Source organism: Loxodonta africana, chromosome 18 (genome assembly GCF_030014295.1).
Source record: "Loxodonta africana isolate mLoxAfr1 chromosome 18, mLoxAfr1.hap2, whole genome shotgun sequence".
Classification (NCBI taxonomy): domain Eukaryota; kingdom Metazoa; phylum Chordata; class Mammalia; order Proboscidea; family Elephantidae; genus Loxodonta; species Loxodonta africana.
Genome location: NC_087359.1, coordinates 40638595 through 40663617, shown reverse-complemented (window position 1 = coordinate 40663617; position 25023 = coordinate 40638595). Strand labels below are relative to the sequence as shown.

Sequence of the window (25023 nt, the reverse complement as noted above, 5' to 3'; positions counted from 1 at the left end):
AATAGCTTTTTTTTTTGCACAACCTCCTTTCTCTGAATAACAAGTCACTTGTATTTGTACAGAACCCCATACTCAAGGCTTTTGGGCACCTCCCAAAATATGAGGAAAATTTTTGAGTAAGTGTTCTTAAGTATTATGTTAGACTGTTTCCTTTAACTGCCCAGTGTTTTATTTTATGGACACTTTGAAATACAATTTTTTCTCTAAATATAATTATTAGGATTTAACATGGAATTGAATACTGGATAGTGGGGGGGGGACTGTATGGTTGGGTCTTTAAAGTTTTAATTACTATGGAGTTGCACATTGTTTTCCTTTAGACATGAACTGTCATGACTTAAGTTGACTGACTTTGGAGATATTTGCATTCTGAACATACTAGACAGGAACAACTGGTTTTATTTTTAAAGACGACGCTGGTAAAATTCTGTCATGACTGGGTATATATTGGCCTGATTAGTTTTTGAACCTTCCTAGATGTTTAGGTGCTTTTAGTTCCTTAGATACATTGGAAATTAAAACAAAACTATTTTATATTGTTTAAAAACATTGTAAGGATCAAGAAAAGAAAAACTTTCAGAAATAAAAATGTTGTTAATGTTATAATACTGAACCACTGAAACACTAAAAGCCAAGGGTGTTCAATGGCCTGAATGACCACATTTGTAGGCAAGTTACTATTCTTGGGGTTGCTCTTTGTTTCTCAATTTAAAATGTTTGCTAGTATTATAAAACTTAATCTTTTCACTTATAATTTCAAGTCAGGCCAGTCAGTATATATCATTGGTTTCAGGGTTTCACATCTAAAAGGGAGATGAAACATCAGCCCAGTAGAAGAGGAAGGACGTAAAATAAATACAACAAGCTATGTCTAACACCAGGGCATTCTTAGCTGTCTAAGACTACTTTGATTTTATATAAAGAGTGCAGATTGGCTTTAAAAATCTAATCATAATTCTTGAATAAGCTGTCTGCGAGAATTTTTTTCCTCACAAATTTGGACTTTCTCTTACTTTGTGGGAAGGGAAAGGGAGAGAAGGAAACTTATTTAAATAAACCCTGAATTTGAGGTGGGACATGACAAGTAAGAGGGACACTGGCAGACTGGGGGAGAGTTGCAGTTCTGCTGCAGACTAGCTCCATGGCACTTGTTAGACAAGATCCTGTACCTCAGTTTCCTCATGTTCACAGTCGAAGGGTTGGTCTAGAATCGGCATTGCCCAATAGAACTTTCTGTACCGATGGTGCTGTCCAGCATGGTACTAGCCACCTGTGGTTGTTGGACAATTAAAACGTAGCTAGTACTGTTTAGAATAGCAAAAACGTGGAAGCAACCAAGGTGCCCATCAACGGATGAATGGATAAATTATGGTATATTCATACAATGGAATACTACACATCAATAAAGAACAGTAAGAAATCCGAAACATTTCATAACATGGAGGAACCTGGAAGGTATTATGCTGAGTGAAATTAGTCAGTTGCAAAAAGATAAATATTGTATAAGACCACTATTTTAAAAACTCGAGAAATAAGAAGAAAACATTCTTTTGTGGTTACGAGAGAGGGGAGGAAGGGAGGGTGGGAGAGGGGTATTCACTAATTAGATAGTACATAAGAACTACTTTAGGTTAAGGGAAAGACGGCACACAGTACAGGGAAGGTCAGCACAATTGGACTAAATGAAAAGCAAAGAAGTTTCCTGAATAAACTGAATGCTTCGAAGGCCAATGTAGCAGGGGCAGGGGTTGGGGGACCATGGTTTCAGGGGATATCTAAATCAGTTGACATAATAAAATCTGTTAAGAAAACATTCTGCATCCCACTTTGAAGAGTGGCGTCTGGGGTCCTAAACACTAGCAAGCAGCCATCTAAGATGCATCAGTTGGTCTCAACCCACCTGAATCAAAGGAGGATGAAGAACACCAAGGGCACAAGGTGATTACGAGCCCAAGAGACAGAAAGAGCCACATGAACCAGAGACTACATCATCTTGAGACCAAAAGAACTAGATGGTGCCCGGCTACAACTGATGACTGCCCTGACAGGGAACACAACAGAGAACCCCTGAGGGAGCAGGAGAGCAGTGGGATGCAGACCCCAAATTCTCCTAAGACCAGACTTAATGGTCTGACTGAGACTGGAAGGACCCCAGAGGTCATGGCCCCCAGACCTTCTGTTGCCTCAGGACAGGAACCATTCCCGAAGCCAACTCTTCAGACGTGGGTTGGACTGGACAATGGGTTGGAGAGGGATGCTGGTGAGGAGTGAGCTTCTTGGATCAGGTGGACACTTGAGACTGTGTTGGCATCTCCTACTTGGAGGGGAGATGAGAGGGTAGAGGGTTAGAAGCTGGCAAAAGGACACGAAAAGAGAGTGGAGGGAGAGTAATTGGGAGTGTGTAGCAAGGTGTATATGGGTTTTTGTGTGAGAGACTGACTTGATTTGTAAATTTTCCCTTAAAGCACAATAAAAAGTATTTTAAAAAAACAAAACAGAAAAAAATGTAGCTAGTGCTGCTGAGGAGCCCTGGTGGCGCGCAGTGGTTCGGTTCAGATCTACCAGCCGCTCCTTGGAAACCCTGTGGGCCAGTTCCACTCTGTCCTATAGGGTTGCCATGAGTTGGAATTGACCCAGCTCAATGGCAGTGGGTTTGTTTTGGTTTTTTTTGTTTTTGTTTTCAGTGCAACTGAGGAACTGAATTTTTTATTTTATTGTTTTAATCAACGTAAGTAGCCACGTGTGGCTGGTAGCTGCCATATTGGATATTGCAGGTAAAGAACAGTATTTCGCAAACTTAACTGCTGATGAGCATCACCTCTTGGGGCTCTGGTTAAGAATACAGTTCCTCTTCTGGAGTTTATGATTCAGTAGGTCTGCAGTGGAGCCTGAGAGTCTGTTTTTAATGCATGCCCCAGAAAAGTTTTTTTTCTCAGATTGGTCAGGGAAATGCTGCATTAGGAGATTTTTGAGCTCTCTTCTCTGAGTTCTCACTGTATTGATAATTTAGGATTTAGTAGAAATGAGCTCTGGACGAAGTCTCCAAACTGACTGGGCTCTCACTCTGGCTCTGCCACCTCCTGGCCCACGTGTGATCTTGGGCTAATTGCCTTATTTCTTGAAACCTCAGTTTCGTCGTTTAGAAAATGGGGTGAGCATTGGCCCTGCCTCCTTCGTGAGATTTATATAAATCTCCAATCAGATGTGTGATAACTGCTGTATTAAAACAATGTAAGCTACTATAATGTAAACTGCCATAATAAAAATGCTGAGATAGCTTCCCCAAATCTCCTCTTTCTCCCTTTTCACTGTTATCTAGTTCCTGCACTTACAGAACTTACTATAAACAGTATATATTCATTTGTCATTTTTCATATAGGTTTAGTTAATTTAGTACTTCTTGTTCCCTCAACTATTTGGCCAGTTTACACTCTAGTTGTAGACCAGGCATATTGAGTGTAACACTTTTTTGTATTTGTGGTGCTTAATATGTATATATTGCTCAATAAATATTGGTTGATACGATCTGTTAGATTTCAGAGCTTTGGTTTGCTAGTTACAGATTATACCCCAGAGAATAGTCCCCTTATGTATGTGTTTAATCCAATTTTGTTTCATTTTTAATATCATATAGTTATTGTTCAGTGATTACATAACTTCTGAGCAGCCAGCTCCAAATACATATTTTAAAAGATAAACAAGAGACTGTCGTCATTTTACATCAGTGTTTCTGGGTTGTATCAAATCGGTGTGCTGAATAACCAGTTTTAACTTATTTTCACTATGTTAATGTATTAATAAGCGGCCTTACTTGATGGCTCCAGTTAATTCGTTGGCTTTGTACCACAAACTGAACCTTAGAGTTCTGTTATTTGGTGTAAAATTGATAGCTTTTAATGTAAGTCTTAAAGGCCCTGTTGGATACTGTTTTGGACTTAATTTTGACGTAGTCATCTTATTTTTAATTAGCTTTTCGGGCTCATACTTAAAGATTTGTAGTTTTCTTCTGAAGAGCTGAAAACCCTTTCACGTGAAATATTTTGTCATACATCACTCGTATAGGTAAGCCGTATTTTTCTTATTTAGAAGAGAGGCGAACTCTAAGACATGAGTTAATTATTATGTCTAAAGTTATTTCAGTCATTGAATCAGAACTTAAGGCAGAAATTTGTATTTCTTCTAACTATCAAAGAATTTGCTTTATTCTCCTCACTATTGCTTTGAATCTTAGAATATCGTATCTCTCCTTTCATTCTCCTGGGTACTTTTCAGTTTCCTCATGATTGTATTATTGGCATGAATTTATTCTCCTTTCACAGTCAGCTCAGGGAAAACCAAAACCAATAATCCCAAATCCTTAGCATTTCTTTTCCTTATAATAGTAAGCTTAGAAAGAATGACAGCAGTGCTGTATAAGGCAGTGAGTTATGTCACTATGCTAGACTGTTTCCATCTTGATGGTGGAATGAGGAAGAGAGCAGCAAAAGCCAAATAGCTTTGTAGCTCCTACTGAATCCAGCCGTTATAGAGTATTAACATTTTTAACTTTATGAACTCTCTCATATAACCTTTAAACCTGTTTTTAAAAAATAAATGTTCCAGAGCTAAATATAAAACTTCCAAAATGATGTGGACCACTACTTTCTGTTGGCTTGGGGAATGAAGAGTTAGCTAACTTGGATGAGTTTGTTTCAAATTGAAACTATGCTGTTATTATCTGGTTGCTTATGTATACATCGTACATGTAGAATCTCAGATATTCTCTGTAGAATTTCTCCTAGAGAAGTTTACAGTTTTACTGGAACTTTTGTTTGATTTTATCAGTGAATTAATGATTACACCTGTTAATAATCTTGTAGATTTTGTAGGGAGGCACGTTCATCTAGTTGACAATTGCAGTAAGAAAATGAAATTCCACTGTAGTTTTTTAAGTCCTTCTTCCATTTTGTTACTATAAAAGCATTATTTATTGTTTTTTATTATAGAAGTATATTTGCTGTTAAGAAAAAAATTAAAAATATAGGAAAGTTAAAATCACCCTCCCATCCAGCTTTCAAACTGTAAGTTTAGCTGTTCCTTCTGGGACCTTTCAGAATGCATATATAAACATAGGTGTATCAGTCACCCAGCAGCTTACCTGTTGCTAATCATTCCCCTCCTGATGGTTAGATCATCTCTGGTTTTTCACTATTGCATTATCGCTACAGAAAACATTCTTCTGTACTTGTATGAACACTTTTGGAGGACCAATTCCTAGAAGTGGAATTATCTGGCTGAAAGACATTTTAAGTTTTCATACCTACAGGCAGTCCCCAGATTATAAATGAGTTCTGCTCTGAAGTCTGTCTTTAAGTCAAATTTGTACTCAAGTCAGAACAGTTAGGTACGGTTCATATCAAACATCAGTTGGTCGAATGTTTATCTTAGTATGTAGTATATCTTTCTATGCATGAAAAACATTAAACACTTCCAGATACACTAAAATATCCGTAGCATAGTAATACAGTAATAACGTTTTGGCGTGTGTCACAAAGTAGCAACCATTTGTTTTTTCAAACCATTGTACGTACCTCGAATTTTTATTATGTAATAGGTTTTACAGGGATAAGTAGGACCTTGCTAACTCAGGGACTGCCTGTAATGCCAGATTGCCATCCACAAAGGTGGCGTCAATTTTCATTCCTACCTAGAGTATGTGAGTGCGATTTCTCCCACACATGCACTTGCCAGTAAAAGCGATCACAGTCTGTTCTGTTTTTACTAATTCTATGAATGATTAAAAAAGCGTAAGGCATATACCTTATAAAAATTAATTTTTATTTTTGTGGAAGTAATGCATGTACTTCATTTTACAATGTTAAGCAGCACTGAAAGTGTTCCGAAAAGGGTTCAGACCCCATGAGACAACTACTTTCAGTTATTTTAGCTTTTCATCCAATGTCTGTCATCGTAGTTCTAAATATTAGACTTATATTACTCATTTAGTTTATGAATTTTAAAATGTATTCTGTTGACTTTGTCATGGATGAGAAGTTACCATATATGCCCCAAAATGAGGCAAGATTTCCCCACCTGCAGTCATTCCATCATCTTATGGTCAAGACCTTAAATAGTCGTGTGATGATTTTTCAGTTGCTGTATTTTGAAAAACAACGTGCTCAAAAAGTCTTGTTACCTGAAACAGTCATATTTGATGCTTGTTTTCTGTGCTTACAGAGATTAGCAGACACAGTCAGTATTAAGGAAAAAACTAAAAGTAGGTATATATTTAATACAGATTTAAAATCATTCTCTGAATTCATGTTTTTAGTGTTCATTATAGCTGTGTGTCCTTGACAAGTTGCTTAGCCTTTTTGGGCCTCTGATTCCTCATCTATAAAATGGGAGTAATAATAGCCATAAGGATTAAATGAATTACTATATATTAAATGCTTAGAATGTAACTGGTACATACTAATTATTCTTTAAAGGTTAGTTGTAGTAATAATTATAACAGACCTTTTACAGATCAGTTACAAAAAGAGTCCAATAGGAAGTTATTATTAAAATTACAGGTAGATTACTGCAGGACAAAATGGAGGTCTGAAGCAAATTACATGAAAATGAAGACTCTTTCTGGAAAACTGTTAGGTAACACAAAAGTGAATCTGATGTTGACAGATGGAGTGTTTGAGAAAACAGAAAAGGCAATATTTCTAAGATACTATAATACACTGCTTAAATAAAAATATGTACATTAAAATACACTATTTGGGAGACCTGGGTGGTACAAACAGTTAAGTGCTCAACTACTAGCCAAAAGGTTGGAAGTTCAGACTCACTCAGAGGTACCTCAGAAGACAGGCCTGGAACTCTGCTTCTGAAAGATCACACTCTTGAAAACATTATGGAGCGGTTCTCCTCTACACACCGGCATCACCATGAGTCAGAATTGACTGCAGCTAACAACAACTTAAAGATGTGTGTATAGACTTCTTAGTCTGAAGTTTAGTTAGCAGCAGCCCGATCATGATTTTTCCTACCCATCCCCCCACACACACAAAAAAAACCTGTCAACTTAACAAGGAGCACATATAGGCCACACCCACCAATGTCTTCAGCATTATTAGGAAGACAGATTACCACAACTTTCAGATTGCCTGCAAGTGGAGAAATAAACCAAGTTTTAAGAGCTCATACTGCCCATTTCTGTGGCAGTAAAGAATGGGAAAGGGACAGCTTACCTGACTCACTGAAAGAACATAAGGACCTAGAGGACTAAGATGAAGCACATATACTCAAAAATAATAATAATCACCCCCAGAAAGAGGAAATCCAATATTTAAGTTTCAGAATACTGAACACAGGTCTGGGATTTGATAGTTCACAGCACTGGCTGCAAAGAGGGACTTAAAAGTACGTAGAACCAGAATTGGCAGCCTTAAATTTCACAGGGAAGGGGTGGTCCTCCTTGGAGACATGACAATGTAGAGAAAGGAGGAAGTAAAAGGAAGAAACTAAGAATCCTACAGAAAAGAAGAGAAACTAAACTTCAAGCAGAGAGTGTTCTTGAACTTGGAACTCTGCCCATAAAATGAATAGACATCAGGAAAACCAGGGTATATCCATACAGAACTACCTTAAGGGAGGGGGGGAATGTGAATCAAACCATTTCAGCTAGTGAAATCCACCGCCCAACAAAAGAAAAACTTGAAGCAGAAAAAAACTGATAGCGCACTCTTAAGTGAAATTAAATATTCTCAAACTAGTATTTTGAGATATTAAAAGAAACGCTTGAAATACAAAACTAAGAACAGAAAAGAACAAAGAAACGAACTGAGAGTTGGTTGAACTCAAAAGAAATAGAAGGGGGAAAAAAATCGTCATACCAGAAATGAAGACAAATTTTAAGATGCCCAAGAAACAATAGATTCAAATTCAGATCTAATAAAGGGCATTGAAAAACAGCAAGAGAATGAAAATGAGTTTTTCTTTTTTTACTTCACTGTTATTGAAATGGAAAACACAGCAAAAAGGCTAAGACATGTTATTGGAATCCCTGAAGAAAAAAGAACAACTTAATATTTAAAACTAATTGAGGAAAATTTTCTGGAGGTAAAAAGAAGACTTGAATCTGTACGTTGAAAGTTCCTACCAGAAAGATAAACTCCACAAGTTATGCTAGTAAAGCTATACGACTTTAAAAATGCTAGAAAAACTGTGAGGATCTCCAGGCAAAAAGATGAAGTCACTTATAAGGGCAAGAGAATTAGACTGGTCTCAGATTTCTCAAAAGCAATATATAAAATAAGGTAGTACTGGAGCAACATAAGGAAAGAAACTGCTAACAAAGGATTTTATATCCAGCCAACTGTCCTTCAAGTATCAATACTATAGAAAAACATTTTTGACAATGCAGGAACTCAGGAATACTATACTCATGAGCCCTTCCTGGGGAAACTACTAAGTGATGAGCTTCATCCAAAAAAAAAAAAAATAGTAAAGCTGCAAAAGGACTGTGACCGTATTTCATGTTTGCTTGCTTTTGTTTTGTTTTGTTTTTTAGCTAGGATTAAAACCAAGGGTCACGAAACAGGTAGAAGAATAGTATACAAACATTGTTTTGACAAAGTAGAATGCAACTAAAAAATATGGGAGAGGACAAAAAAACTAAATTATGATTACTGGCTGTACTGTAGGTATTAGGAAAGGAGCCCTGGTTGTGCAGTGGTTAAGTGCTCATCTACTAACCAAAGGCCAGCAGTTCAGATTCCCTAACTACTCTGTGGGAGAAAGATGTGTCAGTCTGCTTCCATAAAGATTACAGTCTTGGAAACCCTGTGGGGCAGTTCTACCCTGTCGTGTAGGGTCACTGTGAGTCTGAATCAACTCGACGGCAACAGGCGTAGATATTAGGAGCGAGTTGAAGGATGCCGTCTAAAACTGAAAGAGCAGGTAAAGAACATTACATAAGAAAAAAGGAACCAACCAAAACCAAACCAAACCCAGTGCCGTCGAGTCAATTCCGACTCATAGCGACCCTATAGGACAGAGTAGAACTGCCCTATAGAGTTTCCAAGGAGCGCCTGGCAGATTCGAACTGCCAGCCCTCTGGTTAGCAGCCATAGCACTTAACCGCTATACCACCAGGGTTTTCAGAAACGAACCAGGTACTGTAAAATATAGAAAGCTAAGCACTAGAAGGAAAAAATTACAAACCTTCCAAAATACTAAAATTTTAAAAACAGCAAGAAAACCTACATGAATGGGGAGAGGAAGCCCATGGTAAATATTTAATAACATACCAGTAGTTAAAAACAATGTGACATAATTGAGATTGAACATATCAGTCATATCAAGAAATGAGGATTCCCTCGCCATTTACGAGAAAAAGATTTTCAGTTGGCTCAGACATAAAAACTCGGCTTTATAACATAGATAAAAGAGCCTCCTAACACAGTGACTGAAAAGGGGGTGAACAAAGATAAACCAGGCAAATGGAAACAATAAGGAACGGCAATGCTGGTACCAAAGTGCAAGTCAAACCAGTAAGACACATTCAATAAGATAAAGGAGGACAGTTTATAATGCTAAAAGCTATAATTCACAATGAAGATATAACAGGTTTAAATATATATACACCCCAAATAACACAGTAATCGTCTGTATAAAGCAACAACTATAGGAAATGCAAGGAGAAGTAAAAAGAAACACTGAAAATTAGGAGATTTTAATGCTCTCAGCACAAGAAAGGTTTTATTGTTAGTTGCCATCAGTCAGTTATGTCTCATGGTAACCGCATGTGTGCAGGATAGAAAAGCTCCATAGGATTTTCAAAGCTGTGACCTTTAAGAAGCAGTTTGCCAGGCCTGTCTTCCGAGGTGCCTCTGGGTGGGTTTGAACCACCAACCTCTTGATTAGTAATAAAGTGCTTAACCATTTGTACCACCCAAGTTACTTTCAAGAAAGGTGTAAAGACTATATCAAGAAAGATAAAGAACTAAACAACATTAAAAAGAGCAAATCTTCAAGAAATAACCTGAGAAGCTGGACTACGTGAAGAAGAACATAACATCTGGATTGAAGGACATCTCAACAAAACGAAAATTCTCACAACTAGAAAGGTTGGCAATATGATAAGTGGAGAAAATATCGAAGTCATCAAAGATTTCATTTTACTTGGATCAACAGTCAACAGCCATGGAAGGAGCAGTTAGGAAATCAAAGAACCTATTGCATTGGGCAAATCTGCTGCAAAAGATCTCTTTAGAGTGTTAAAAAGCAAAGATAACACTTTGAGGACTGAGGTGCACCTGGCCCAAGCCATGATATTTTCAGTCACCTCATATGCATATGAAAGCTGGACAATGAAGACCGAAGAAGAATTGACACATTTGAATTATGGTGTTGGCAAAGAATATTGAATATACCATGGACTACCAGAAGAATGAACAGATCCGTCTTGGAAGAAGTACACGAGAATGCTCCTTAGAAACGAGGATGGCCAGATTTTGCCTCACATACTTTGAACATATTATAAGAAGGGACCAATCCCTGGATAAGGATATCATGCTTCGTAGAGTAGAGGGTCAGCAAAAAAGAGGAAGACCTTCAGTGAGATGAACTGACATAGTGGCTACAACAATGGGCTCAAACATACCTGCTTTTGTGAGGGTGGCACAGGACTGAGCAACATTTTTTTCTGTTATACCTAGGACTGCTATCAGTTGGAACCAACTAGATGGCACCTAGCAACAGCATACCCTGTAATACATAATACACTTTCTTTCAAACCTACAGAATGTATTTTAGGGCACAAGTAAACATCAGTACGTTACATATAAGAAAAGCAAAAGGACACTTCTACCTGAAAGTTTAAGAGCCTGTTGTATGTTCACGGAAAGCTTTGTACAGGAATGTTCATAGCAGCTTTATTCATAGCAACCAAATCTGGAAATGGAGAAACAAAACTAGCCTGTGGTGACAGAACTCATGGGTTCCTGGGGAGGGAAGGGCAAGAGTGACTGGGAAGGGAAAGAAGGGAGTTTTTGAGAGTGACAGAAAAGTTCTGCCTTGATATGTGTTAAAAATTATACCTTTTATTTTTTTTATTAACATCTCAGGTGAACAAAAGTACAAACAAATTACAGAATTTCTGGAAAATAATAGTAGTGAAACTGTCAGAACCTGTGAAATACATTTAAAGCAGCGAGCAGAGTAAAATTCATAGCCCTAAACACCTATATCAATAAAAGAATGAAAATAAATTCCCGACTTAGGAAAAGAACAACAAAGCCAAAAGAAATAATAAAAATAGAAATTAATGAAGTAAACTGAAAAACTAGGCATGATATTAATAATCCTGGAACTTTGGGGAAAAGAAATCGAAAAATAGATAAGCCTTTCTAGCTAAATGAAGTGGGTGAGGATGGATAGATAGATGGAAGGAAGGAAAGAAGAGGGCAATGAGATAATTTCATGCTGACAAATGTGGAGGGAGTGCTAGAGGTGGAAAATTCACATTTCGCAGCATCATGTTTGTATTGGCAGGAATTATCATTGAATGCTGAGTTGAGGGGAGAATTTCAGTGAGAAACAGGGTATTCACGTGTTCTTGCTATGTCCCCAAGATTGCACATTAGTTGCAATGGCAGGTAAGGTTGAGTATACAGTGGAAAGTAGGACAATCCCATGACAGGGTGATAAATTAGCATTAGCCAAGAAACCTTCAGGTTGAAGGTTTAAAGAGTACTCAGGGCAATAGTCTCATGGAGTCCTCCAGTCTCAACCAGCCCAGTAAGTCTGGATTTTTTAAGTCCAGGCAACTCTTCAACTTAGTACTCTTTCCTTTGGTCCTTAAGATAAGGAACTACAAAGAAATCCTAAATTGTAATAAGATTTTTTTCTTTTGGTTTTCTGACTTCTTAGTGGTATGGGTGTAGCACTTCTGAAACTACTTAAATGAATAGAATAATAGGATTGAGTAAACAAGTAAATGTGTTGATTTTGTTGGGAGCCAGCGTTGTCCCTGTTGAGGAAGAGAGATACAAATAAGGTATGTGGGAAGGTAAGGGAAAGCTCCGTGGGAATGGATTGAAATTGTGGATACAAGTTTGAACTCAATGATTTCTAAAATACTTAATATGTATGTGTGTGTAATATATGTCATCACATACGTGTGTCTTAATATTCTAGCTCTGTCTACCAAAAACACCTAGAAACAAAGAGAAACCTCAGTAGCAATTAGCATACCTAGTATCTGGATCTTTATTTCTAATGTTATTCCCCCACTAGAAGAAGCCAAGGCTTTTAAGAGAGCGTTGATTCCAGGGCTGTGTCAGAGAAATGAGTATAAGATAACGCCTGGAATATCTTGTTATGCTAAAAAGTAAGGAATTGCTCAAAAAATTATAGGGGCATTAACAGTTACACAGGAGTCGGCTTCAAGGGACTCCTATTGGACAAATCTGGAATAATTTTAGCCCCCAAATAATTGAGGAAAGTAAGGAATTATAAACCATAAGAAAAAATAGGAGTCCATGAGTTAATACTCATAATAAATGGATAAATAGGAGGAAGAAAGGGGCTTTTCTTTACAGAAGAGTGCCCACTGATAAATATGGCGGGAGTGCTAGGGTCGAAAATTATCGTAGTTAAGGATTGGCTTGAGTAAGAATCATCAATGAATGTTAAATCTGGGGTGACATTTTGATGAGTAGCAGAGTATTTGCGTGATCTTTGTCTTTCCACAGTTTATTTCAAGGGAGAAAATAGTAAAAATACAGTGGAGAAACCAGTCTCTACCTAGACTAGGTCATCAAAATTAACATCACCAGTAAGAGGCAGATGAATGTCATGCCTCTAAATTTCATGCACTGTGAAGGACACACAATCAGTTATGTAGCATTTTGACTGGAGGTGTATAACCTAAATCTAATCATGAGAAAACATCGGAGCCAAAATAAGGGATTTTTATTTTTTTAAAAAAGGAACTCTCCTATGCAGAAGCATTCCATGTAATCTGTGTAGATACTCCGGCCTAAATATTGAATATTCAAGCCTGGCTTTCCACTGCTTCGGTGTGGGCTGCACATAGTCACTTCCTTCCAGAGAGTACAGTATGGAAAGGGGGAGAATAAGAGTAACTTTGCAGTGGAGAATCCTGACAGCACTGTCTCAACCAGGTGATCAAAGTCAGCATCGGCAGTGATAAGTCATTATTGATGACATATATTATCAGTATGATATAATGGAAATGGTACTTGTGAGATCCTCCTCTCAAAAACGTATAACCGCAGTCTAACCATGAGAAAGCCAGCACACATTCCCAGTAGAGAAACATTCTACAAAACAGTAATGCTCAGAACTGCTAGGGTCAATAGAAACAAGGAAAGCCTAAGAGGCTGTCACAGCTCAGAGGAGCCCAAGGAGGCATGCAGCTAAGTGTAATGTGTATTGGATAGGACCCTGGTACAGAAAAAGCACCTTAGTTAAAAATCAAGGGAATCTGAATAAAATATGAAAGTTAGATAATGATAACATACCAATATTAGTTCATTAATTGTAACATGTACTATACTTTTATAAGGCATTAATAATAGAGGAAACTTGGTGTTAGGTGCTGTCGAGTTGGTTCCAACTCATAGCGACCCTACACACAGCAGAACGAAACACTGCCCGGTCCTGCGCCATCCTTGCAATCGTTGTTACGCTTGAGCTCATCGTTGCAGCCGCTGTGTCAATCCACCTCGTTGAGGGTCTTCCCCTTTTCCGCTGACCCTGTACTCTGCCAAGCATGATGTCCTTCTCCAGGGATTGATCCCTCCTGACAGCATGTCCAAAGTATGTAAGACACAATCTCGCCATCCTTGCCTCTAAGGAGCATTTTGGCTGCACTTCTTCCAAGATGGATTTGCTCGTTTTTTTGGCAGTCCGTGGTATATTCAATATTCTTTGCCAACACCACAATTCAAAGGCGTCAACTTTTCATCGGTCTTCATTGAAAATACCATGGCTTGGGTCAGGCGCATCTTAGTCTTCAGGGTGACATCTCTGCTCTTCAACACTTCGAAGAGGTCTTTTGCAGCAGATTTGCCCAATGCAATGCATCTTTTGATTTCTGGACTGCTGCTTCTATGGCTGTTGATTGTGGATCCAAGTAAAATGAAATCCTTGACAACTTCGATCTTTTTTCCGTTTATCATGATGTTGCTCATTGGTCCAGTTGTGAGGATTTTTGTTTTCTTTATGTTGAGGTGTAATGCATACTGAAGGCTGTGGTCTTTGATCTTCATTAGTAAGTGCTTCAAGTCCTCTTCACTTTCAGCAAGCAAGATTGTGTCATCTGCATAACGCAGGTTGTTAATGAGTCTTCCTCCAATCCTGATGCCCGGTTCTTCTTCATTTAGTCCGGTTTCTCGTATTGTTTGTTCAGCATACAGATTAAATAGTTAGTATGTTGAACGAATACAACCCTGACCCACACCTTTCCTGACTTTAAACCAATCACTATCCCCTTGTTCTGTCTGAACAACTGCCTCTTGATATATGGAAAGGTTCCTCATGAGCACAATTAAGTGTTCTGGAATTTCCATTCTTCGCAACGTTATCCATAGTTTGTTACGATCTACACAGTCGAATGCCTTTGCATAGTCAATAAAACACAGGTAAACATCCTTCTGGTATTCTCTGCTTTCAGCCAGGATCCATCTGACATCAGCAGTGATATCCCTGGTTCCACGTCCTCTTCTGAAACCAGCCTGAATTTCTGACAGTTCCCTGTCGATATACTGCTGCAGCCGTTTTTGAATGATCTTCAGCAAAATTTTCCTTGCGTGTGATAGTAATGATATTGTTCTATAATTTCCACATTCGATTGGATCACCTTTCTCGGGAATAGGCATAAATATGGATCTCTTCTAGTCAGCTGGCCAGGAAGCTGTCTTCCATATTTCTTGCCATAGATGAGTGAGCACCTCCAGCGCTGCATCTCTTTGTTGAAACATCTCAATTGATACTCCATCAACTCCTGAAGCCTTGTTTTTTGCCATTGCCTTCAGAGCAGCTTGGACTTCTTCCTTCAGTACATTGGTTCCTGATCATATGCCACCTCTTGAAATGGTTGAACATCTACGAATTCTTTTTGGTATGACGACTCTGTCTTCCTTCCATCTTCTTTTGATGCTTCCTGCGTCGCTTAATATTTTCCCCATGGAATCCTTCACTATTGCAACTCGAGGCTTGAATTTTTTCTTCAGTTCTTTCAGCTTGAGAAACGCCGAGTGTGCTCTTCCATTTTGGTTTTCCATCTCCAGGAAGCTAGGTGGGGAATATATGGGAACTCTATTATCCTATCAGTTTTTCTTTAAATCTAAAACTGTTCTAAAAAACTAAGTATTAAAAATAAGGAGGGGACTGCATTCTTTAAAAATATCAAATATGGAAAAAACTCTCCTTCCAGATTAAAGAAGGGTGAGAGACATGACAAGTGAAATATGTGATCCCTGGACTGGAGAAAAAAATACCACAAAAGATATTATTCAGTCAATTGACAAAAGTAGAAATATGAATGGTAGATGAGATGAAAATATTACGTTAAAGGTAAAGTTTCTTAAAGATGGTAGCTGAGCTGTGATAATGTAAGAGAAAGTCATTATTACTGGGAAAGTCACACTGAAGTATTTAAGGCATTAGTTCTCAACCAAGGGTGATTTTGCTCCCTAGGGGACATTTTTGATTGTCACAGCTGGGGGGAAGAGGAGATGCTACTGGTATCTGGTGTTAGATGTGAGGGATGATGCTGAACATCCTGTGATGCCAAAGACAGACCCCCACAACACAGAATTCTCTGGCTGAAAATGTCAGTAGTGCTGAGGCTGAGAAACAGTGAGCTGTGTTGTTCCCTGCTTTAGAGATACAGGGGCTTGAAGTATTCAAATTATTCTCTTACTCTCACATGGTTCAGAGGGGGAAATACACACACACACGTACATATAGCTGTGTGGTATGTTTTAAACTGTGGCCCCAGATTGCGTATTGGTTGGAGGGGGAAATAAGGTGCATATCACAATCTGCGGTATGTAAATGACACAACCTTGCTTGCTGAAAGTGAAGAGGACTTGAAGCGCTTACTGATGAAGATCAGAGACTACAGCCTTCAATATGGATTACACCTAAACAAAAAACAAAAATACTTGCAAATGGACCGATAAGGAACATAGTAATAAACGGAGAAAAGATCGAAGTTGTCAAGGATTTCATTTTACTTGGATCCACAGTCAACAGCCATGGAAGCAGCAGTCAAGAAATTAAATGATGTATATCACATTGGGCAAATCTGTAGCAAAAGACCTCGTTAAAGTGGTCAAAGCAAAAAATCACTTTGAGGACTAAGGTGCCCCTGACCCAACCCATGGTGTTTTCATTTACCCCATATGCATGGGAAGGCTGGACCGTGAATAAGGATGCTCAAAGAAGAATTGATACCTTTGGATTATGGTGTTGGCAAAGAATATCAAATATACCATGGACTACAAGAAGAAGGAACAAGTCTGTCTTAGAAGAAGTACAGCCAGCGTGCTCCTTAGAAGTAAGACTTCGTGTCACATACTTTGGACTTGTTATCAGGAGGGGACAGTCCCTGGAGAAAGGACATCATGCCTGGTAGAGGGTCAGTGAAAAAGAGGAAGACCTTCAGTGAGAAGGATTGACAGAGTGGCTGCAACAGTAGGCTCAGACATAGCAACGATTGTGAGGGTGGCGCAGAACCGGGCAGCGTTTCGTTCTGTTATAGAGTCTGTTGTACTTAGGGTTGTGTGCGTTGAAATTGACTGCTGCTAACAAGAGCAACGTATGGTGGAAAACAGGACAAGCCCTCAACAGGATAGTCAATATCAGCATACCCAAGAAGCCTTTAGGTTCAAGGTTTAAAGAATGTCTCAGGGCAGTAGTCTCAGGGAGTTTTTTATAATATAAACATAATGTATTTGATATCAATTGCCCCCATGTGTGTGGAGTAGAACTGCTCCATTGGGTTTTCAAGGCTGTGACCTTTCGGAAGCAGGTGGCCAGGCCTTACTTTTAAGGAGCCTCTTGGTGACTTTGAACCACCAGCCTTTTGGTTAGTAGTCCGGTGCTTTAACCATTTGCAACACTCAGGCATTCCTGTGTATATGCAGAGAGTAATAAATGGGACAAAATTTTAACACTTGGTCAGACTAAAGGGTATTTGGGTAGTCTTTGTACTATGAGAACTTATGTAAGTTATAATTTGGAAATAAAGTCAAAAATGTATATTAAAAATATCAATTATCTACTATTACCATCCTTAAACTAGAGGAGGATATAATCTCATACTAAAGGACAGTCAATAAATTAAGCCTGTAAAAAACAAAAATGTATAACTTAGCTAATAAGTGTAAGTAGACATCTGTGTTTTTATCTCTGTCCCCCAAAATTTTTAGTCAAGTTGATTTAAAAAAAAAAAAAACTTGTTTTTGTTTTTATTATCTCATCAGGAAGTAGGGAATCATGCTTTCACACTTATCCAGTTCATTGCCTTAATTATGTCATATTATTAATCATTAGCATTTACATAGCTGTATAAATAGTATTTATTGCTGCTCAGCCATTCAGTATATTGTTTCCCTTCTGGTACTGCATTTTTTCCTGGAGTTAATAATTGATTTTTTTTTTTTTTTCCATTCAGTATTGTATGTGTCTGTTGCCTTTTTTTCAAATGGTGTAGCAAACTGTCAAACACAAAGATTTGTTTTTTCCTGGAGCCCTTCCAGAGCCATCATCCATCCTCCTGCTCTATTATACTCTGGTTGCTTTCTAGGCCCTGTATAGCTGTTATCCTGGGACATCCCTTCATCATTATCTTGGGAATTCACTTTACCTGTCTCTTAGTTTGTAAATCATCGTTGTCCTCTTTCTTGGTTACTCTGATGTTGGGAGAAAGCACATCTTCCAGTAATTTCCTGAGAAAACAAAACATGGGAACTAAGCTTTTTGAGACTTGGCGTATCTGAAATTATCTTTATTCTATCCTTAGGCTTGGTTGATAGTTGCACTGGATGTAGATTTTTTTTTTTACAGCTTTATTAAAGTAATATTGACAAAATAAGCTACACATCTTTAAAGTGTAGTTTGATAAGTTTTGACAAGAAAAGACTCGTGAAGCCATCACTGTGATCGAGATAATGAGCATACCCATCACCTCACGTTTCCTCATGCTCCTTTAAAATACCCACCCCTTTCCGGTGCCCCCATCCCCAGGTAACTACTGATCTGTTTTCTGTCATTATATATTAGTTTGCATTTTCTAGAATTTTTTATAAATGGTATCATGTAGTGTGTAGTCTTTATTTTTGTAAGGAGGGGGTCTGGCTTTCACTGAGCATAATTATTTCGATATCTGTCCATGTCATGTGTATCAATAATACATTCTTTTTTATTGCTGAGTAGCAAAATGAAATTATTTTATGGGTATACCATGATTTGTCTATTCCCTCATCTATTAATGGACATTTAGATTGTTTCCAGTTTCGGGCTGTTATGGCCAATTCACGTACAGGTCATTGAATGGACATACACTTTCAGTTCTCTTAGATAAATACCTAGGAGTGAAATGGGAGTGGTAGGTGGTTTATGTTTCGCTTTTTAAGAAACTGCCTGTTTTCCAAAATGCTTGTACCATTTCATATTTCCACCAGTGGTGTATGAGAGTTGCATTTGCTCCACTATCATCATTTTGTTTGTTTAAGTTCATTCTAATAGTTGATTAACAATACCTGGTTGTGGTTCTGATTTGCATTTTTCCAGTGACGGGTGATGTTGAGTATTTTTTGTGTGCTTATTTGCCATCGCAATATCTTTGAGAAGTGTCCATTTAGATATTTTGCCGGTTTTTATTTTGGGGTTGAGTTGTCTGTTTTTTTAAAGCTGAATTTTAAAAGTTAAACATATTCTGAATACAAATCCATTATCAGGTATATTATTTGTAAATATGTCTGTGGTTTGTCTTACCATTTTCTTAACCATGCCTTTCAAAGAGCAGAAGTGATTTATTTTCATGAAGCCCAATTTATCAAAATTTTTTTCTTTCATGTGTCATGCTTTTTGGTGTTACATCTAAAATTTTTGCCTAATCCAAGGGCATGAAGATTTTCTCTTAGGTTTTCTAAAGTTTTTGCTCTTACATTTAGGTCTATGATCATTTTGAGTTAATTTTTGTAAGTGGTGTGAAGGTGATCAAAGTTGTTAGGTTTTATTTTGCATATGAATATCTAATTGTTCCAACACCATTTGTTGAAAAGACTATCTTTTCTCTGCTGAATTGCCTTTGCACCCTTGTCGAAAATCAGTTGACCGTAGGTGTATGGGTCTAATTCTGGACCCTCTATTCTGTTCCATTGATATGTTTGTCTTAAGTATTAGAGTCTAGAAGCATAAGTGTTCTGTTTTGTTTTTGTTTTTCCAAAGTTTGTTTTGGCTATTTTACATCTTCGGCAGTTCCATATGAATTATAGAATCAGCTCGTCATTTTCTACCAAAAAGTCTGGTGGCTTTGATTGGATTTCATTGAATATGTAAATCAATTTGGGAAGAATTAGCATTTTAACAATACTGATTGATCTGATCGATGAACATGGCACATCACATCATCTACTTAGATCTTTAATTTCTCACCATAATGTTCTGAAGCATATTGAAGACTTTCTTGGAGGCCTTGAAGTAAAAACAGTTGCCCAAACTTACGTGACTGTGGCACTTTTTTTTTTTTCAGGTTTCTTTAATTTTATTTTTAATTATACTTGAGGTGAAAGTTTACAGCTTAAGTTATACAAAAATTTATACACAAATTGTGATGTTAGTTGCAATCTCCACAATGTGACAGCACACTCCTCCTTTCCACCCTGAGTTCCCTTTGTCCATTTGACCAGTTCCTGTCCCTTCCTGCCTTCTTATCCTGCTTTTGGACAGCAGCTGCCCATTCAGTCTCATGTATTCGAACTAAGACGCACATTCCTCTTTGTATTACTTTTCATTTTATACTCCTATCTAATCTTTGTCTGAAAAGTGAGCTTCGAGAATGTTTGGGTTCTGGGTTAACAGTGCATCCAGGGGCCATGGTTTCAAGGATTCCTCCAGTCTCTGTCAGACCATTAAGTCTGGACTTTTTACAGGAATTTGAGTTCTGTTCTACATTTTTCTCCTCCTCTGTCCAGGACTCTGCTGCGTTCTTTATGAGGGTGGTCATTGGTGGTAGCTGGGCACCATCTAGTTCTTCTGGTCTCAGGTTGGTAGAGTTTCTGGTTCATGTGGTCCTTTAGTCCTTTGAGCTAAAATTTTCCTTGTGTCTTTGGTTTTCTTCATTCTCCTTTGCTCCAGGTGGGATGCAACCAGTTGATGTATCTTAGATGGCTGCTGGCAAGCTTTTAAGACTCCAGATGCCACTCACCGAAGTGGGATATGTGGAACATTTTCTTAATAAACTTTGTTAGGCCAGCTGACCTAGATGTCCCCTGAAACTATGGTCCCCAGGCCGGCACTTTTTTTTCTTCTTTTTTTTAATGTTAATAGCCTATAATTACTGAAACCAAGGCTTTTATGTAATCATTAATCCCCTGAAATTTCATGGTTATACTCTCTGACAAATAGGATCAGAATTAGATATTCTGGGTTGCCATTTAAAGGCCAGTAAAATATGCATTAGCTGCTAACTGAGCTGGCTGTAAAATGGACAAGCTTTTTTGAAACCTATGAGTATAAAAGGTCACCTCTGTGTGGAGGTAGACTGTGTGAATTTATTAGAACTTACAGCTCTAGCCAGCATGTACTAAGTGTGTATACCAGGCACCGTAGTATTTCCGTAATGTTTTCCCGTTGCCCTCAGGGAAAAAACAGAGCTCAGTTCTTTACTCTGTCCTACGAGGCACTTGTGATCTAGCCACTACTTTCTCCTCTGAGCACCTGCACTTTTCACACTGAGCACCAGCCATACCGGTCTTCCTGTTCCTGTGAGGTGCCAAGTTTATTCCAGCCAGAAAGCCTTTGTCTTGCTCTTCCCTTGCCTAGAACTTTCAGCACCAAATATTCAAATTGTTTTTTACTGTCCTTCACTGAGGCCTCTCCTCACCACTGAATCTCAGTTGACTACCCCTGCCTTAGTTATTCTTCTATCACATGGCCCTGTTTGCTTTTCTTCATCATTTTTATCTCTCACTGAAGTTCTTGCCCATTTGTTTGATTATATAAGCATTACCCTGTCCCCCCAGTGAACTTTGGAGAAATGGGTCATAGCAAATTTTGATTCCTTGAAGATACATTTGATTTATAGAAATAGGTGAAAATTATTCAGAACCAATTCTAGTGAATGAGATTGATGATCAAACTAGGGAAAACTATTGGAGGAGCAGGGACTGTAAGTCTAAAGCAACCACAACAATAGGTTTTTCTTTTTAAAACTGGATGTAAAAGAGAGTTCTAGAAGAAAAGAGTACTAAAGAAAGGTCTGGGGTTGTGGCAGTGTTATTAGAGCATGTGTAGAGCCTCCCAAGGAGATTTCCTAAAAAATGGTATTCATTGGGACATTTAATATTTCCAGCGTGTGGGTTAAGGAACATTTTTCAAAGCTTTTACAGTCGTACCTGACACAATGGAAAAATCAGTTTCCTATCCAATGCAAACATTAAATATTAGCATACTGAAAATGACACAATCTCATTTTATTCCATAAAACTGAGAGATGTAGGTGGATAGTTTTGTCTTACCAAGCTTTGGGGAACATATTTCAACTTTGTTATTGGTCCTAGATGACCGTAAAGAAGATAAACTAGCAAGAAAAGAATTGTGTGTATAGTGAATCAATAAGGATAGATGCCGGATCCTAAAGGCCTTTACTTAGTGGTTTTCATCTCTGCAGTTAACTCGCAGCGTGCCTAATGATGATTCAAGTTTTTCCATTTCAGAGACCCTTCGTTCAATTTTTTTTCTCTTCATTATTTCTTACCTTCTTTTGTCTTCTCACTAAACTTGATCTTTTGGAACTTATTTTTGGGAGGGTTGGGGTAGTGATACTAGTTTTTGTTGTTTATGGATTAAGTGAGGGAACAATCATTGTAAGAGACACAGAAAATTAGCATTCACTGAAGATGGTACCATATCTTTGTACTTTCCTTCCGAAAGGGGATAGTGATAACTGATGATGAAAAAAGAGATAGTTATCATTATGTTAAAGAAAAAAATGAGTTGGGGTTATAAATGTGGAAATACTATCTCCTATAATTTTTGAAACAGTTAATATCTAAAAACTGTCTCTCAGATTTAAAATTCTCAATCCCTCCAGAACTCTTAAGCAGTAACACTCAAAATCACTGTTATTTTTAAAAGCATTTCTATTTTCTGAATAAATTAGTATAGAAATTTATAATTTTAGAGATGAAAGACAAATTAAGAAACCATCTGATCTAATCTCTCATTTTTACAGAGCAGTAAGTTTTTATAGAAATGACACAGTTTAAGGCAAAGCATAAACTGCATGATGATCTCCTGGCTCCCGTTTAGTGCTCCTGCCATTGTTGTTGTTATTCACTGTTATTTGCTTATATGGTAGCTGGTAGATTTGTGCTTCAGAGAAGTGGAAGGCTCCATTCTGAGACAGATGTTTAGCTTTTCATTATAAAATAAAATCATCATCTATCAAGGCTAGGTTTTCATTTGTCCAATCTCATTTACCAAAATTTGAGCTAAGGTCTTTTGGGGGTATACGTGAGTGCTGTGTCATGTATCATTGGTTTCTTCTACTTTTAAGACTGAACATTCTTCACGATCTGAAAGGAAAAGAAGAGACTCTTTCGGGATGTTTGACGGTTATGATAGCTGCAGTGAGGATACAAGTAGCAGCTCCAGCTCTGAGGAGAGTGAAGAAGAAGTTGCTCCTTTACCTTCTAATCTCCCAATTATCAAAAACAATGGACAGGTCTACACATACCCAGATGGTAAATCTGGTATGGGTGAGTATTTACAGTCTTCACCTTTTATATACCCTCATCTAGAAGGGCTGGGTTTTGTTTATGTTTTGATTCAATTTCTTCTGTCATTGTACTTTTAAAGAGCAGCTCACAGAGATAGAGCCTGAAGTTTAGAGTTCCAGATAAGATCCCTGGGTTTGAGTTTGATCTCTTTATTTTGTCTCCCTACCTTCTGATGGAAGGCAAGTAGAAAAAACCAAAAGCAACGGGCCATTTAGAAACTTGACCTGGACATAATTTCACTAATTAGATATTAAATCCCTACGTAACGGGAAGTGTTGAGGATCATAGACTTCTAGAGTTGAAAGAGATTTTTGAGATAGGGCTCTCTGCTTTATAACAATTTCCTATAAGAAGTTTTCTGTTTTAACACTTCCAGTGATAGGGCACTCTCTGACTCAGAAGACAATTTCCTTCTTTAGTTATCTCTAGTTGTTAGAAGGTAATTGAACCAAAATTATCCTTGCTCTGAGTTTTGTCCTTTGGTCTTAATTTTGCTATTTGATTTTGTGTATTAAAGCTGCACAGAATAAATTCCTTGTTGTAATAACATCTCCCCACAAGAGCACACTAAGCGGCCCTAGTTGCTCCAGCCGTTGCTCGTAGTATCACAGAGATTTCATTCATCAAAGTCTAGGCATACTTCAAATTATTAACCGTCCTTTTAACATGGTTCCCAGAACTGAAAGCACAACTGTGTTTTTACTCAAATAACACATGCGTTAGATGTTTTTTTGCCAACCGCGCAACACCACCTCCCCACCCCCGTGCTATTTTCCTGAGCTCGCTATACCTCGTGTTATATATGTGGGTGCATTACTTGGGAAAAATATGGTAATTTAGATGTGGTGGTAGGATAACTCATCCTGATCTTCCTGGGACTGGTCCTGGTTTCACATTGAAAATCCTGTGTTCTGGAAAACCCCTCAGTACTGGGCAAACCAGAATGGTTGGTCACCCTGTTTGATAAAATGTAGTTTGGTCTATATCTCCCTTTTTAAGGACACTGTTTTCATTCATACCACCCAAATTACTTTAACTTTTTTAAAACTAAAACCGAACTTACATATAGCTGAAACCTTTTGATGTAAAGCAGTTTTCTGGTTTATACTTTTGCAGTTGATTTTTTTTTTTAGACCCAAGGTAATAGAACTTTGAATCTTTCCATGTAACCTTTTTCTTAGCAAGTGTCAGCCTTCTTAGAAATTTTTGATTGCTGGTTCTGTCGTCTAATGTTGAATGCTGTGTCATCTCATCTTCCAGTTTTCCATCACCTGCAGATTTGATAATCATGCCCTGTAAGTACCGTTCTAGTCTTTTGATTAAAAAGTTGAACAGCACAGGGCCTGGCACAGAACTCTTCAGACCGTGTCTATAGACTTCACTCCATTTTTCAGGAACCGTTAGTGGGTTAAATAGATTTTAATAGGCTAAAATCTATTTAAGTGTCTTCTACCCCGGTTTATATTTCCCAATTCTTATTGACAAGGCTACATGAGAGATTTTATCAAATGTGTTAACTCCTTAATATATACTCCTGCCATGGGTTAGTTATAACATTTCAGTCTGATAATTTTATCACAAAAGGAAATAAGGCTTATTGAAGCTTTATATGTGCCAGCTGAGCACTGAGATTTAGGAATGAACAACACAGAAAAAGGCCCCCTGCCCTGATGGAGTGTACATCCGAGTCATGAGAATTCTACCTTGGCGTGTGTAGTTCTTGGCAAGGATTCACCCATCCTGTTGGGATCATAACTTTTTATGTAGGTGGTTACATACCTTTTTAATAATCTGTTGTAGAATTTTTACAAAAGAAATTCATTCACTTTTTTCCTCTTATTAGACAACCTTTGTTCATCTCTTGTTTTCTTCTGACATCTTACGTTTTTTCTGTGATTCCTTATTGATAATAAATATGGTTACACTGCAAGTACCTCCGGTTTAATTGTTTAGAGGGAGACTTGAACACACTCGGGCAGTTGTTTGCAGTGTTACTCTCTGGTTA

The 25023-nt window shown here is 37.9% G+C and overlaps 1 protein-coding gene across 13 annotated transcripts in view; it reads left to right on the top strand.

Moving 5' to 3' along the window:
• Positions 1–25023, top strand: part of MBTD1 (mbt domain containing 1) — a 74232-nt gene that overhangs the window by 2495 nt on the left and 46714 nt on the right. For 11 of the 13 annotated variants that reach the window (XR_010318361.1, XM_064271249.1, XM_064271248.1 and 8 more), the window contains one exon: positions 22796–22997. Coding sequence is in view for 12 of the 13 variants with exons in the window: in XM_064271243.1 (XP_064127313.1) it covers positions 22796–22997 (202 nt within the window). In the remaining variant the exon portion in view is untranslated. Of the gene's footprint in view, positions 1–22795; positions 22998–24199; positions 24314–25023 lie in introns of those variants that run through there. The other 2 variants (XM_064271251.1, XM_064271252.1) reach the window with 2 other exon arrangements.